The sequence below is a fragment of the Canis lupus genome, chromosome 33 (assembly GCF_003254725.2).
Source record: "Canis lupus dingo isolate Sandy chromosome 33, ASM325472v2, whole genome shotgun sequence".
NCBI lineage: Eukaryota > Metazoa > Chordata > Mammalia > Carnivora > Canidae > Canis > Canis lupus.
The window spans coordinates 25,279,485-25,294,984 of NC_064275.1; the positions used below are offsets into that span (position 1 = coordinate 25,279,485).

The 15,500-nt window shown below is 36.0% G+C and overlaps 2 protein-coding genes across 4 annotated transcripts in view; one reads left to right on the forward strand and one right to left on the reverse strand.

Moving 5' to 3' along the window:
• EAF2 (ELL associated factor 2) overlaps positions 1-15,500 on the forward strand; it is a 189,162-nt gene that overhangs the window by 129,602 nt on the left and 44,060 nt on the right. The window lies entirely within an intron of this gene.
• IQCB1 (IQ motif containing B1) overlaps positions 1-15,500 on the reverse strand; it is a 66,422-nt gene that overhangs the window by 40,868 nt on the left and 10,054 nt on the right. For all 3 annotated transcript variants that reach the window (XM_025475734.3, XM_049105514.1, XM_025475744.3), the window contains exons 6-7: positions 8,944-9,037; positions 4,023-4,122 (exon numbers count right to left, since the gene is read on the reverse strand). In XM_025475734.3, the coding sequence (XP_025331519.1) occupies positions 4,023-4,122; positions 8,944-9,037 (194 nt within the window). The remainder of the gene's footprint in view (positions 1-4,022; positions 4,123-8,943; positions 9,038-15,500) is intronic.

Sequence of the window (15,500 nt, forward strand, 5' to 3'; positions counted from 1 at the left end):
ACTCTCTTCCTTTTAACTGGGGGGTTTTCCAACCAGTTATATCTAATATAGATAGGTTTAAATCTGTTTCTTGGTGACTACCTGTTCCATTGTCCTTTATTCACTTTCTCCTTTTTTTTTTCTTTTACTGCCTTACTTTGGGATAAATATTACTTTATGATTTGTTTTTACTGCCTTTCTTGGCTTATTAGCTATAACCGCTTGTCTTGTTATTTTATTGGTTCATTAGGGTTCACAGCATATTACCTTCAACAGAGTCTACCTTCAAGTGATATACTATTTCATGTACAGGTTTTCCTAGAGTGTTCTTATGAAACCTTTTATAAGTCAAAACTGCATAAAGTGAAAAAAGCAATTACCATCTTGTAGAAGTGAAAATCAGCTTTGAATTTCTTTTGGTTAGCAAAAACAGGTACTAATGTAGGTGTTTTGTAAAAGCAGAGGCACAAAGCAAACTTTCAGATAATAGGGAAACCTATTTATAGTGTAAGAGCTTATAACATTATGCTTCCATTTCTTTCCTCATAGCCTTTATGTTATTGTTATAATACAATTTACTAACATATACGTGTAAACTCCTAAATACATTATTTTTGTATAAGCAAATATGATTATATTACATTACCATAAGAAAAATATCTTTTATAGTTAGCTATATGATTATCATTTCTGATATTCTTCAATACTTTGTACAAATCTACTTTCCTTCTGATTGAAGGACTTCCTTCAACATTTCTGGTACTGAGTCTCCTGGTGATTTCTGAAAAAGTATTTGCCTTTGTTTTTGAAATATATTTCCACTGGGTATAAAACTCTAGGTTTGATGGTTGCTCTCTTTCAGTATTTTAAAGATACTGTTCAACTCTTTCTCTTTGCATTGTTTTTGACAAGAAAGTTGCCATCATTTTTATCTTCATACCTCTGTATATAATGTCTTTTTTCCCCTCTGCCTGCTTTTAAGATTTTTCTCTTGCTTTACTGCTTTGATTTCTATGTATTTGGTGTCATATTTTACTGTCCTTGGGGTTTGATGAGCTATTGGAATGTGCAAGATCATAGTTTTCATCAAATCTGGAAAAATTTTAGACACTATTTCTCCAAATATTTTCTTCTGACTCCAATACCTCCTGTAGGTGCTCTAATTATGCCTATATAAAGGTGTTTAAAATAGTCCTACAGATCTCTAATTCACTGATGTGTTTTTCTTTTTTGGTTCCTTTTGTTTCATTTTTTAAAAAGTTTTATTTATTTACTCATGAGAGACAGAGAGAGAGGCAGAGACATAGGCAGAGGGAGAAGCAGGCTCCATACAGGTAGCCTGATGGGGAACATTGATCTTGGGACTTGATCCCGGGACTCCAGGATCACGTCTGCAGAACTTGGCAGGTGCTAAACTGCTGACAACTCCCCCCCACCCCCACCCCCAGGGATCCCCTCTTTTGTTTAATTTTGGATTGTTTCTATGGCTATGTCTTCAAGTTCGCTAATCTCCTATGTTAATTTGCTGTCAATCCTATCCAGTGTATTTTTCATATCTAGTTTGTAGTTTTCTTATCTACAAGTTCACTCTGGGTCTTATATAGGTCTCTATTCAACTTTTTGAAAATATGGAATACAGTCATAGTAACTATCCTAATGTCCTATTAATTCTAACATATATGTCAGTCTGGGTCAACTGATTCTTCTCATAATTGGTCCTGTTTTCCTGCATATTTACATGCCTGATACTTGCATGAATTTCATCTTGTTGGATGCTAGGTATATGTATATTCCTAAAAATATTTCTGAGTTTTCTTCTGGTTAGAAATTTTCAAATTCCATATACAAATCACATGCAACCAATGATTTCATAAAATTGGTATCAGATTGGTAATGGTTCTGACCAAAACTAAAATATCAGTAACTTTTTACAAAACCAAGCCACCTATTAATCTGTGGTATGTTCTAGAGCATCACTGCGATTGTAGTGACTCTAGATGTTTAGACTCCTATCTAAACATTTTTAGTTTGTGATAACTGTAAGAAATCATCACTTTATATTACTACAGGAAGAAGAAAAAAAAGGGATCAAAACAAAGATGGCACAAGTGGGATTTTCTCATCCTTTTAAAGCCCAAACAAAACATAACCACTTCTGCTAAACTTCCGCTTTTGTATACCTATTAATAAATATTTTTAAGACAAAGCCAGTTTTAGAAACCAGAGCAGTTACTTGGAAATAATTTGCTCCTTTTGGGTTCTGCTTTTATTTTGTTTGGATGGTCCAAAATAGCAGTCAATCTAGTGCTAATTATCCCCCAGTACTGAGATGAAACCTTCCTGAGTACTCTATCCAACGTTCCACTATTCATGAGGTTTTCCACTTCAGCTGTTGGGAGTCTGGCAATATTCTTGACTCTGTGTGAACTTCTGGTACTGTTCCTTTTCACTGTTTTTGGATTATTATTTTCTCTAACATTGAGTAGTTTCCTTATATCCATGTGCCAATCAGTACTCTATCAAATAACTGAAAGAGATTTTCTGACCTCTGGGGCTCTCTCTCTTAGCATGTAGCTCTTTCTTTGATGGTTTGTCTTGTGAACTCTAGCTGTTTTGTTCTCCCCAGACTCTCATCTCTACCTCTTCAACTCAGCCTGGCTAGGATACTCCTCTCTGAGCCACCGTCTGGAACCCTTTCAATGTTATGAGTGAGAAAAATTGTTAAGCTCACCTTATTCATTCCTTTTCCCTATGACTCACTTTCTTTCATTAACTTAAGTCCAGTTTCCTAAAAACTGGCTGCTTATTGTTTTCTAAGGTGGAAGGGTAAATCCATTTCTATTATTCCATCTCAAACACAAGTGGAAGTAAAATCTTGATAATTTTAATTCAGTTTTTAAGATCCATTTGTTTTAAAATCTATTTGGTACCAGTGCCCAAGGCCAAGATTTTATTACTTCACTTGGATTACTGTAGTTGCTTCCTCTAATTGTCTTCTTTGTCTAGACTTTTGTTCCCCCTTAAATTCTTCCTCCACATAGTGAACTGAGTAATACAAATGAAATATACATATTTTTATTCACTTTAAAAATCCTTCTGTGTTCCCACTACCTACAGATAAGATTTAATTTCCTCAACACAGCATATGAGCTCTTCATGACTTAAGTCTGCAGAACTTGGCAGCCACCTCCACATGCCATACTTTAAATGCTAGCAACGATGACTTGTACCCACTTTTTATCCTCAGCACATTTTTCCTTATTTCTGTGCATTTGCTTATATTGTTAGCTCTGCCTAGAAATATTGCTTTATCTTCTTCCTCTCTGGCTAATTTTTCATCCTTAAAGTTTCACCTCAGATGTTACCTTCTTCAGGAAGCATCATCCTTCAGTGTAGGATAGGAGCTCCTCTAATACTTGTGCACACTTTTACAAATGCAACTTGATATGTTACATATAATTATGTTCATGGGTTAATCTTTTACACTTTACCATAAGCTACTTAAAGGCAAGTTTTATATCCTAATCAACTTTGGGAACTCAATGACAGACACATAGTTCGCACACAGTAGATGCTTAATAGATCCATATGGAACTGGAAGAGTCAATTATTACAACTATGTATACCCTCTTTTCCATTTTAACCTGGAAAAATTGCCTGTTAGTTAGTTCTTTTATGCCATTCTGAAGTACCTGGCATAATAGTAAGCTTGCGGTTTGCTAAATAAAATATGAGTAGGCATTTTTTATTGTGATTTCAATACTTTTCTTCACGTATCACCATATTTCTCCTCTAAGCCTGAGAATGGTCTAAAATCTTCTTAAGCTCTGAGATACCAATTCAACAATATACTTCCAGTCTTTGATGGTATTTTATATTCTCTTTTTCTGAATGATAATGATAATACAGAGCTCTTGAAGTATCACTTACAAGTCATATGTAATTGATAATTTTGGCAAAACTAGAAAAAAACTGGTAATGCTTCTGGACCAAAAGTTAAAAATTGTAAGTACTCTGATAAATACTTTGTAAAATCAAATCACCTGTTGATCTGTAGTATGTTCTGTAGCATAGTCATGACTGTAGATCCTATTTGAACATTGTCAGTTTGCAGTAAGTGCAAGAAATGATCACTTTGTAGTACTAAAAGAAGAGAAAAATAAATTTAAGGATTCTATGATACAGTTGGGATTCATTTGTCCTTTCAAAACCAAATCCAAGTATTACCATTTCTACTAACACTCCTGCTTTTGTATACTTTACAATAAAGATTTTAAGACGAGTGGTTTTTAAGTTACCATAAAAAAGTCATTCCATTTTACGAAAAATGTAAATAGAAAACATCCACAAATACTAAGCTAAGACTCTGTTATCTCTCATTAAATTAGAAACAAAATAAAACATATCCTAAATTTGAATTTCTTTCTAGCTATAAATTTCAGTGAATAAAATGAAATTTCTCTTAAAGAAGAGACGATATGAAGGAATGAAAATGATATATATGACTGCAAACAGTGGCTTACATCCTTAAAACATTGGATTATTTTACATACTGTACCATGTCTTCTAATATTTTATCTTAAATCATAATGAAATTATTACTTGCAAAAAAAATTTGTTTTTTATTTGTTTATAATTTTTAGGCCCTGAGCAGCCAATTATAAAGATCTGACATTAGATGTTTATGCAAGTTACTTAACCTCTCAGAACACTTATATCTTCATCTATAAAGCTAGAATAGCTCTCTCAGACTACTGCAGAATGTCCTAGAACAGGGTAGGTTTCCACTAAATGTCAGTTTCTTGTTCCTTCTCCATTAACTGATCAGAATTTTAATTAAAGTGGGATCAAGTGTGCAGGCAAGGCACACCTGTGAGTACTATTGTAGCTTCCATGAAACAACTTTACTCTTTTCCTCTCCTGAGAGAACATATTTGATTTCTTTCACATATTAATTACTGTTCTTCTATTTATAGAGTCCAATACTTCAATATTTTACTAAACATCACTTTTTAAACATTTAACAACTGCAAGAAAAGTTAATTCCACTACTATTAAATATTTCTATGGCTTCTTATTTCTTTACTCCAATAATAAAAAAATTCTTTTGGATAAGTGTATGATTTCATTTTTGTCTACTTATAGATGTTTTATTAACTCCTTTTAACTGAATTCACTGAACTCATGTAGTATGTAGTATATGATCTTTTTCTATATTGGAAAAAGTTATACTAAAATAATTTATTAAACAGTCATTCCATTTTATTTTTACAATGTTTGTATTGTTATACAATTTATTTTTGGAGTCCCTACTGTTTTTTTTTAAGTGTAGTTGTTTCATTGAGTGTCAAATAACTATACAGTCCCAGAAATAAAAACTGATACTTTTGCCCATTTAAATTTTTTATAATGAAAACTTTAAACCTACCAGAGAGAATAATATCATGACTCTGCGTGTACCAGTCATTCAACCTTAACAATGATCAACTTATGGCCAATCTTATTTCACCTGGCCCATCTACTTTTAGCCTCCCATTTTCTTTTGAAGCAAATCTAAGATATCAAATTATTTTATCCACAAGTATTTCAATACATACTCCCAAAAGATTTCAATTATTAATAAATAAAACATAACTATTATCTAAACTATATAATCATAATTCCTTAATTTCATCAAATATTCCACCAATGCTCCAACTTCCAATTGTTTTGTGTTTGTGTTTAAGTCTGTTTATTTTTATTTATTATTATTTTTAAAGATTTTATTTATCTACTCATGACAGAAAGAGAGAGAGAGAGAGAGGCAGAGACACAGGTAGAGGGAGAAGCAGGCTTCATGTAGGGAGCCCGAAGCGGGACTTGATCCTGGATCTCCAGGATCACACCCGGGGGCCAAAGGTGGCACTAAACGGCTGGGCCCCTGGGGCTGCCCTTTAAGTTTGTTTAAATCAAGCTCCAAATAAGATCCACACATTGCGTATATTATACGTTGTAATTGGTTATCTTTCAAATTTCTTTTATTTATTTATTATTTTTAAAATTTTTTTAAAGATTTCATTTATATATTCATGAGAGACAGAGAGAGAGAGAGGTAGAGACATAGGCAGAGAGAGGCAGGCTCCATGCAGGGAGCCCGATGTGGAACTCCATCCTGGGACTACAGACCATGCCCTGGGCTGAAGGCAGGCACTAAACCACTGAGCCATCCAGGGATCCCCCTCAAATTTTTTAATCCATGGACTCCTCCTCTACTTTTTTTTTTCCTTACAATTTATTTGTTGACAAAATTGTCAATTGTCCTATGAGCCTCCCACTATCTAGTTTTGCTAATTGCATTCCTGGGTGGTAATATAATGTTTCTTTGACCTTCTATAAATTGATCATTGGAGCTGGGGGCCAAAATGATTCAGGTTTGAATTTTTGACATCTACATTTCATATGTGAGGTTATGATGAGCCATTAAGTAGTACTTCTGAAATTTTGACAGTGATGGATGATTAATTCCTTTTTTTTTTTAATTTTTATTTATTTATGATAGTCACAGAGAGAGAGAGAGAGAGAGGCAGAGACATAGGCAGAGGGAGAAGCAGGCTCCATGCACCGGGAGCCCGACGTGGGATTCGATCCCGGGTCTCCAGGATCGCGCCCTGGGCCAAAGGCAGGCGCTAAACTGCTGCGCCACCCAGGGATCCCGGATGATTAATTCCTAAATTTGTTCTTTCATTAATAGTTGGACAATGGTGATATTCTATCCTACCTTTTTCACCTACAAGTTGGAATTCTTCTATAAAAAGGAATTTCTCCTCATCAATACATAAGAAAAGGCAAGATAAATACTGGATTCTTCATTTACCAGTTTTCAAAATGAACTGGCTCCCTATAATGGTAATTTTTAATAGTCTCACTATATCTGATGTGTTTCAATCCTCAGTAGTTATTATCCTTATTAGAAACCTCTTTACTCGGCTCCCGAGTGCTTTTCACAGAATGCCAAATAAACTTTGACTGCATTCTTTCTATCTACTATTCAAAATATTTCAGGTTTACCTTGCATATTTTGTATCCCAGACATAGCCATTTCTTCAAAAAGCTAATTCTTTTTAGAGAAAGGTTTATTGGAGACCCCAATTTTGTATCCATTTACTTTTGTATATGAATTTCACAAGCATTTAGTTTTAAAACATTGATATTTTTAAAAAAGATTTTATCTATTTGAGAGAGAGAGCATGCATGCACAGAAGCAGAGGGAGCAGCATGCAGAGTGAGAGGGAGAAGCAGACAGCCAGATGTGGGCTTGATCCCAGGATCCTGGGATCATGATCTGAGCCAAAGGCAGATGCTTAACCAATTGAGCCACCCAGGAGTCCCATTATTGATATTTTAAATCTACAGATTGACCTGAGGAATACTGTCACTTTTATCATAGTTATTATTTTTTTAAAAAGTATTCAGGTACCCTCGCTCCTGTTGTCTCTTTTTTTACTAGGTCTTTTGCATTCCACTATAGTATAACTAAATATATTTTTGGTAAAAGTTGTTTAAATTGGGAACTTGGTAATAATATTTGTTTAATATTGGGAAACTAATAGGTAATGCTTTAAAAGAAAAGGAAGTGTCTAAGTATTAAAAGAGAGAGAGAAAAGAGAGAGGGATTATTCTTTGGGGAATCACAGGACCTGGTTTCTGCATCTACTTAGCTTCAAATGGATATAATTACCAATTAGTTATACTAATTGAAAGTCGTTGCCTTTGGAAAATGGGAAATGAAGTGAGGTACAGGGGTCAGGGATTGTGCTTTTAATAATCCTTATAGAAATATTTGATTCTTTATGTGCATTCATAATTCTGAGAAAAAGATTAAGTTAAAATTAAAAATTCAATTACTTTCTAAAAAAAGTCAATGTTCTTATATAATTATATTTATCTTAGATTGACTCTTTCAAGAAGACACAAATGTTGCCACAATTATCAATATAGATTACTTTCCCAGTCTTAAGACTGTGAAAAACATAATGTAAAACATTATGTAAAACTAACACATATTTATATTTCTCAATATAATGTAGAAATACCCTATAAAAGAACTTTTAAATTCAGTAAAAATGTCAATACATAAAAGCTTACTCTTACATGAACAGTTAGGCTGTGAATTAAATCATATCTACTCTGTATATAATAAGGATTTTTCTCACAGTAAATCTAAAACACAGGCATAATCTTTGGAACTTAGAAAACTTTTTCCCCTAAATTGTTAAAATTATCATTAATCCTTAACTTGGATTTGCTAAATAGATAAAACTAAGAAGAAAATTATATTTAAGCAATGTTCTCCTTAATAGTCCCATTGTCAACATTGGCTATTTAAAGCTGGAATGTCCAAATGGGCTTTTATTTTTGTGTGTGGAGTTATTTCAGGGTAGTTTCATTTAACTGTGGTTATCTGTATAGTTAATGATGTATTTATTTTTATTTATTTATTTTTTTTTTTAATTTTTATTTATTTATGATAGTCACAGAGAGAGAGAGAGAGAGGGGCAGAGACACAGGCAGAGGGAGAAGCAGGCTCCATGCACCGGGAGCCCGATGTGGGATTCGATCCCGGGTCTCCAGGATCGCGCCCTAGGCCGAAGGCAGGCGCCAAACCGCTGCGCCACCTAGGGATCCCGATGTATTTATTTTTAAAGACAAAAATCAACTTAGCAAGTACTTTACAATTATTATCAGTTATCTTTTTTAAAAAATATTTTATTTATTTATTTGTGTGAGAGAGAGAGCACGCATGAGCACAAGCAGGGAGAGAAGTAGAGGGCCTGAGAGAAGCAGGCAACTTGCTGAGTGGGGAGCCCAACACAGGTTTTGATCCCAGGACCCCAGGATCATGACCTGAGCCAAAGGCAGACGCTTAACCAACTGAGCCACCCAGGTGCCCCTATTATCAGTTACCATAAAAATCTTTTCTCTTACCATTTTGGATGAGTTGAACATGGCCTCCTAAGAGCCAGAAGAGAGAATCGGTCACAATTTGGAACGAGTGTAGTAATTCATCTTTTTCTTCACCCTTAATATACACATAAACCCAATTTACTTTTCTGTAATTGCTTTATTTAAAAAAAAAAAAAAAAAAAAAAAAGAAGGGAAACTTCTCTCTGGAGAGTCTGAGGACCTGGTTCCTCATCTTACTTAGTTATTCATGATCTTATAGCCTTTAGTTTCTCAATTTATAAAACTTGTGTTACAGTCTAGTAATACCTACTCTACTTACTAAAGAAATGGTTGTTACCCAGAGGTGAAATGAGACAACATGGTTTAAGAACTACAAGTTGATATACTAGGATTTCTCAACATTGGCTATGCATCAAAATCACTGTGGAGCTTTTTTTTTTTTTTTCCTTTTTTAACAATATACCCAGGTACAGGCTTTAACCCAAACATACTGAATTTGAATCTCTATAGTCAAAGCCGGACATCTGTATTTTTACAAAGTTGGGTAGGTGATTTGGTTATGCAGTCAGGTTGAAAATCACTGCTCAATGCAAATGTGTCAGCATGGAAAGCATTATTATTAGTGCATTTCAGTTGTAGCTTCTAACCTATGACTCCATGAGAGCAGAGACCATATTACTTAGCTCTCCACTAAACATTCAATGTCTGAAACAGTTCTGACATCATAAATGTTCAATCTGTATTTACTCAACAAATAAGTGACAATTATTTTCTACTTCTTCCTTTCTGGAAAGTAGGGTGAGAAATTATTCTAGATTAGAATATGTGTCACAGTGGCAAATAAGAAGCAGATTTCATTAATAATTCTGTCATTTGCTGGCCATGTAACTTCAGTGGAAAGTTGTAAAAAGGCCACTAATTTTATCCATGTCTTACATGTTTGTACTAGCACAAAACTAATGATGACAGCATTATGATTGCATTGATTATTCTTTGTAATAATACAAGTATTTTCTTCCTGTTATTTTAGCACAGGGTTAGATAAGTGCTTACACAGACATATGCTAACTTAAATACAACAATCAAAAAATTCAAAAAACAAAAAAGAAAGAAATGTCACATTACTAAATGTCCTTTAGTCCCAGAAAGTGCCTTTGCCAGCTTCACCAAAAGACACAGCAGAAAGAGCATGGTAATTGTCACTGTTGTCAATCTCAGAAGATAATGTTGGGCTCCTAGACTTCCTATTTTCCTTAAAAAAATCCATTAGATAATGCCACCCATAAATTCATGGTTTTTAAGACTGATTAAGAAAACTTATCCTTAAATCATTTCAAAATTTTTGGATAGATTATTTTTCTTATGGCATATAAGAATGTAAATATACACATGTGTACCTATATATGCATATATATGTATGTGTGTGAATTATTTTAACCTGTCTGCATCACCATGTGACCTACTATCCATATGCTAGCTAATTAAATTTTTTTTTTTGATTGGGAAACACCTAGGTAGATATAACTAATAAGTTCTCTTGTAATCTCCAACCCTATTTTAATTTTATCCTGTGGTAAGGTGGCCCTCAGCCCTCTTCTGTAGGTGGTTTACCCCCTTTGATGTATTACTAAAAAAGTTTTGTTTTTTTTTTTTAAGATTTTATTTGTTTACTCATGAGAGACACAGAGAGAGAGAGAGAGGCAGAGACACAGGCAGAGGGAGAAGCAGGCTGAATGCAGGGAGCCTGATGTGGGACTCGATTTTGGCACTCCAGGATCATACCCTGAGCCGAAGGCAGACGCTCAACCACTGAGCCACCCAGGCGTCCCCTAAAGAAGTTTTTAGTCTCTATACAAATAACATAATAAAGAATAGGAAGATATTATGAAAAGTATCAATGACTATATAAGTGAAAAGAATATAATTACTATTGCTCCTTATGTTCAATACAAGTACTCTGAAGAAAATATAAAGCTGTCTTAATAGTCTGAGCTATTCATGAGATAGAAATCATTTTACAAAGGAGGAAACTGAGGTATGGTGAAATCAAGTAATCTGCCTAAGATTAGTTTGTGGCATAGCCAGGAAGAGAAATGAAGTCTCACACAAATTCCCATACTTTGTGGCACTTTAATTAACTTGAATTAATTAAATCTAGCAAATATGCAAAATTTATTTAATGCTAACATCCCTCAAAACGCCAATGGAGATGCTGGAAGAATTTGTGACCTATTACATAGAAAGCCTATACTCTAAGTTTAATTCTCTGCCAATAATACTTCATATACTCAAATCACTATCTTATCCATGTTATATGTCTCATTCAATTTCACTCATAATTTTTTAACTGGTTGGGTTTTTTTAATTAAAAATACATGTCTTAGGTTTTCTATAAGGAATATCTAAATATCCTGTCTATTAGCCTAGGCATTAAGTACAAGACTGTGTCTATTCATTATATACTTAAAATACTCTAAATGGAATTTAATATCCTATGATGACTTAGTTATTTCTCTTCATAATTCACAAAGTTGTGAATTGGCTCAATCTTTAATATAGCGGTAGGCCCAAATGTATTCATAGCCAAGAACTACTACAAGATAAGAGTTTCAGCCTTGTAAACTTATGATTCCAATAGATACTATAACCGGATTGACCTGACATTCACAGAACAACAAATGCAGAGTTCACATTCAAGTATACAGGCAGTCCTTGCTTTTTGCATGGTACCCTGTTAAATGAAACTTGTGCATATCAAAATCTTTACATGGTTCTGATATGCATGAGATTCAATTAAGATGGCACAGTGCAAAGCAAGGACTTACAATGAAACATTCACCAAGATAAAAGGGCCATAAAACAAGTCTGGATTGAAATGATAAAGTATGTTATCTGACCACAAGAAAATTAAGGTAGAAACTGGTAACAATAAAATATCAAGAAAATTCACTCTTATGTGGAATTTAAGAAACAAAATAAACCAGCATAGAGGAAAAAAGAAAGGTAAACCAAAAAACAGACTCTTAACTACAGAGCACAAAATGATGGTTACCAGAGGGGAGGTTGTTAGGGGGATGGGTTAAATTTGTAATGGAGACTAAGGAATGTACTTGTGATGAGCAACAGGTACTGTATGGAACTGTGGAATTACTAAATTGTACACCTGAGAGTAATATTACACTGCATGTTAACTAGCTGGAATTCAAATAAAAACAAAATATTTCTCAAATATTTGGAAATTAAGCAACATACTTGTAAGTAACCCATGGGTTAAAAAAAAAAAAATACATATAGCATTTAGCATAACTGATCCAAGAAATACTTGTTGGATTGAACAAGCCCTATGCTTAGGTTGAAATATTTCAACTATAGAAAGTCTGAAGAAATAAATAACCTTTATTGTTCTTTGCCACTGAAGCTATTAGAAAAGTGCTAGGCCACAGAACAATACTTTCCTCTACTGCTAATTTAAGTAGAAGATGTTTTTGGAAGATGCTATGGAAATAAATGTCTATGGGTGCTGTGCTGTTCAACATTACGCAGAAGGCAGATCCTTCAAAAAGTCATACAGAATGCATTAGCCAGCAGTTTAAAATTTCACATATAGAGATTACTTTTTGTTGTAATTTTTAAATGTTTGAATCTACTACGCTAATTGTACTTTCAGGCAAATACTGCACATGTGAACATCTTCTCAAGAATTTTGGCTATTAAAACACTAAATAGAAAGAGTAGGAAGATGGCAGAAGAGTAGGAAGATGGCGGAAGAGTAGGGTCCCCAAGTCACCTGTCCCCACCAAATTACCTAGATAACTTTCAAATCATCCTGAAAACCTATGGCTTGAGATTTAAAGAGAGAAGAGCTGGAATGCTACAGTGTGAAGAGTTAGCGCTTCTATCAAGGTAGGAAGACGGGGCTGGGGGGGGGGGGGGACAAAAGGCATCCAAGGGGGAGGGGCCCCGTGAGGAGCTGGGCTAAGGCCCATCGGCAAGTGCCCCAAGGACAGGAAAGCCCTGACCCCAAAGAAGCAGGAGCTTCACCAATCTTCCCAGACTCGCAGGGAGTTGGAGCAGGATCTCAAGAGGGGCAGGGATGCCCTCAGGCTCCGGGGAGAGCGCACCACACCTCGCGTCGGAGCTCCCTAAAGGGCTGCAGCGTGCATCCAGCTGGACCCTGGGAGCAGCTCGGAGGCGGCTTGGGCAGAGGCTCCGCTCAGAGGGGGCTGCGCGGGAGACAGCACAATTCCAACAGCGTAGGCCGGTAGCCCAGGGCGCCGGGGATACAGCCCAAGATCCGCACCCCCCACCCCCGGAGCATCCAAGCCCCTGTGGACTGAGAGCTCCGGTAGCTACTGCGGGAGCTGACTCCAGGGCTGGAGAGCTGGCCACCACAGTTGTTGTTCCTCCTGGGGCCTCACAGGATAAACAACCCCCACAGAGCTTCATAGTGGCCTCACAGGATAAACAGGTTAAACAACTTTCACTGAGCCCTGCACCAGGCAGGTGGCTCAGCAGCTCCCCCAAGTGCTCACACCTGAGAATCAGCACAGCAGGCCCCTCCCACAGAAGACCAGCTACACGGACAGGGGAAAAATAAACTATTGACCAAGCAGCACTGGAAAGTTCCAGGAGAAGTCAAGGGATTTACAGTATATAGAATCAGAGGATACTCCCCCTTGTTTTTTGTTTTCTGTTTGCTTCCCCCCCTTTTTTCCTTTTCTTCTCTTTTTTCCTTCTTTTTTTTTTCTTTTTCTTTTCTTTCTCTTCTCTCTGTTTCTCCTTTTCCCAATACAACTTGTTTTTGGCCACTCTGCACTGAGCAAAATGACTAGAAGGAAAAACTCACCTCAAAAGAAAGAATCAGAAACAGTCCTGTCTCCCACAGAGTTACAAAATTTGGATTACAATTCAATGTCAGAAAGCCAATTCAGAAGCACAATTATAAAGCTACTGGTGGCTCTAAAAAAAGCATAAAGGACTCAAGAGACTTCATGACTGCAGAATTTAGATCTAATCAGGCAGAAATTAAAAATCAATTAAATGAGATGCAATCCAAACTAGACTTCCTAACGACAAGGATTAATGAGGTAGAAGAACAAGTGAGTGACACAGACAAGTTGATGACAAACAGGGAAACTGAGGAAAAAGAGGAAAACAAAAGATCATGAGGATAGATTAAGGGAAATAAATGACAGCCCCAGGAAGAAAAATCTATGTTTAATTGGGGTTCCTGAGGGCGCCAAAAGGGACAGAGGTCCAGAATATGTATTTGAAAAATCATAGCTGAAAACTTTCCTAATCTGGGAAGGAAAACAGGCATTCAGATCCAGGAAATAGAGAGATCCCCCCTAAAATCAATAAAAACCGCTCAACACCTCAACATTTAATAGTGAGGCTTGCAAATTCCAAAGATAAAGAGAAGATCCTTAAAGCAGTAAGAGACAAGAAATCTCTAACTTTTATGGGGAGAAATATTAGATTAACAGCAGACCTCTCCACAGAGACCTGGCGGCCAGAAAGGGCTGGCAGGATATATTCAGGGTCCTAAATGAGAAGAACATGCAGCCAAGAATACTTTATCTAGCAAGACTCTCATTCAGAATAGGAGGAGAGATAAAGAGCTTCCAAGATAGGCAGAAACTGAAAGAATATGTGACCACCAAACCAGTTCTCCAAGAAATATTAAGAGGGACTCTGTAATAGGAAGAGGAAGCCCAAGGGAACAATCCACAAAAACAGGGACTGAATAGGTATCATGACACTAAATTCATATCTTTCAATAGTAACTCTGAACATGAACGGGTTTAATGACCATCAAAAGGCGCAGGGTTTCAGACTGGATAAAAAAGCAGGACCCATCTATTTACTGTCTACAAGAGACTCATTTTAGACCTAAGGACACCTACAGCTTGAAAATAAAAGGTTGGAGAACCATTACCATTCAAATGGTCCTCAAAAGAAAGCAGGGGTAGCCATCCTTATATCAGATAAACTAAAGTTTATCCCGAAGACTGTAGTGAGAGATGAAGAGGGACACTATATTATACTTAAAGGATCTATCCAACAAGAGGACTTAACAATCCTCAATATATATGCCGCGAATGCAGGAGCTGCCAAGTATTTCAATCAATTAATAACCAAAGTTAAGACATACTTAGATAATAATACATATACTTGGGGACTTCAGTGTAGCGCTTTCTACAATCGACAGGTCTTCTAAGCACAACATCTCCAAAGAAACAAGAGCTTTATTTATTTATTTTTAATTTTTTTTAAATTTATTTATGATAGTCACACACAGAGAAAGAGAGGCAGAGACACAGGTAGAGGGAGAAGCAGGCTCCATGCACCGGGAGCCCAACGTGGGACTCAATCCCGGGTCTCCAGGATCGTGCCCTGGGCCAAAGGCAGGTGCCAAACCGCTGCGCCACCCAGGGATCCCTAAACAAGAGCTTTAAATGATACACTGGACCAGATGGATTTCACAGATATTTACAAAACTTTACATCCAAACGCAACTGAATACACATTCTTCTCAAGTGCACATGGAAGTTTCTCCAGAATAGACCACATACTGG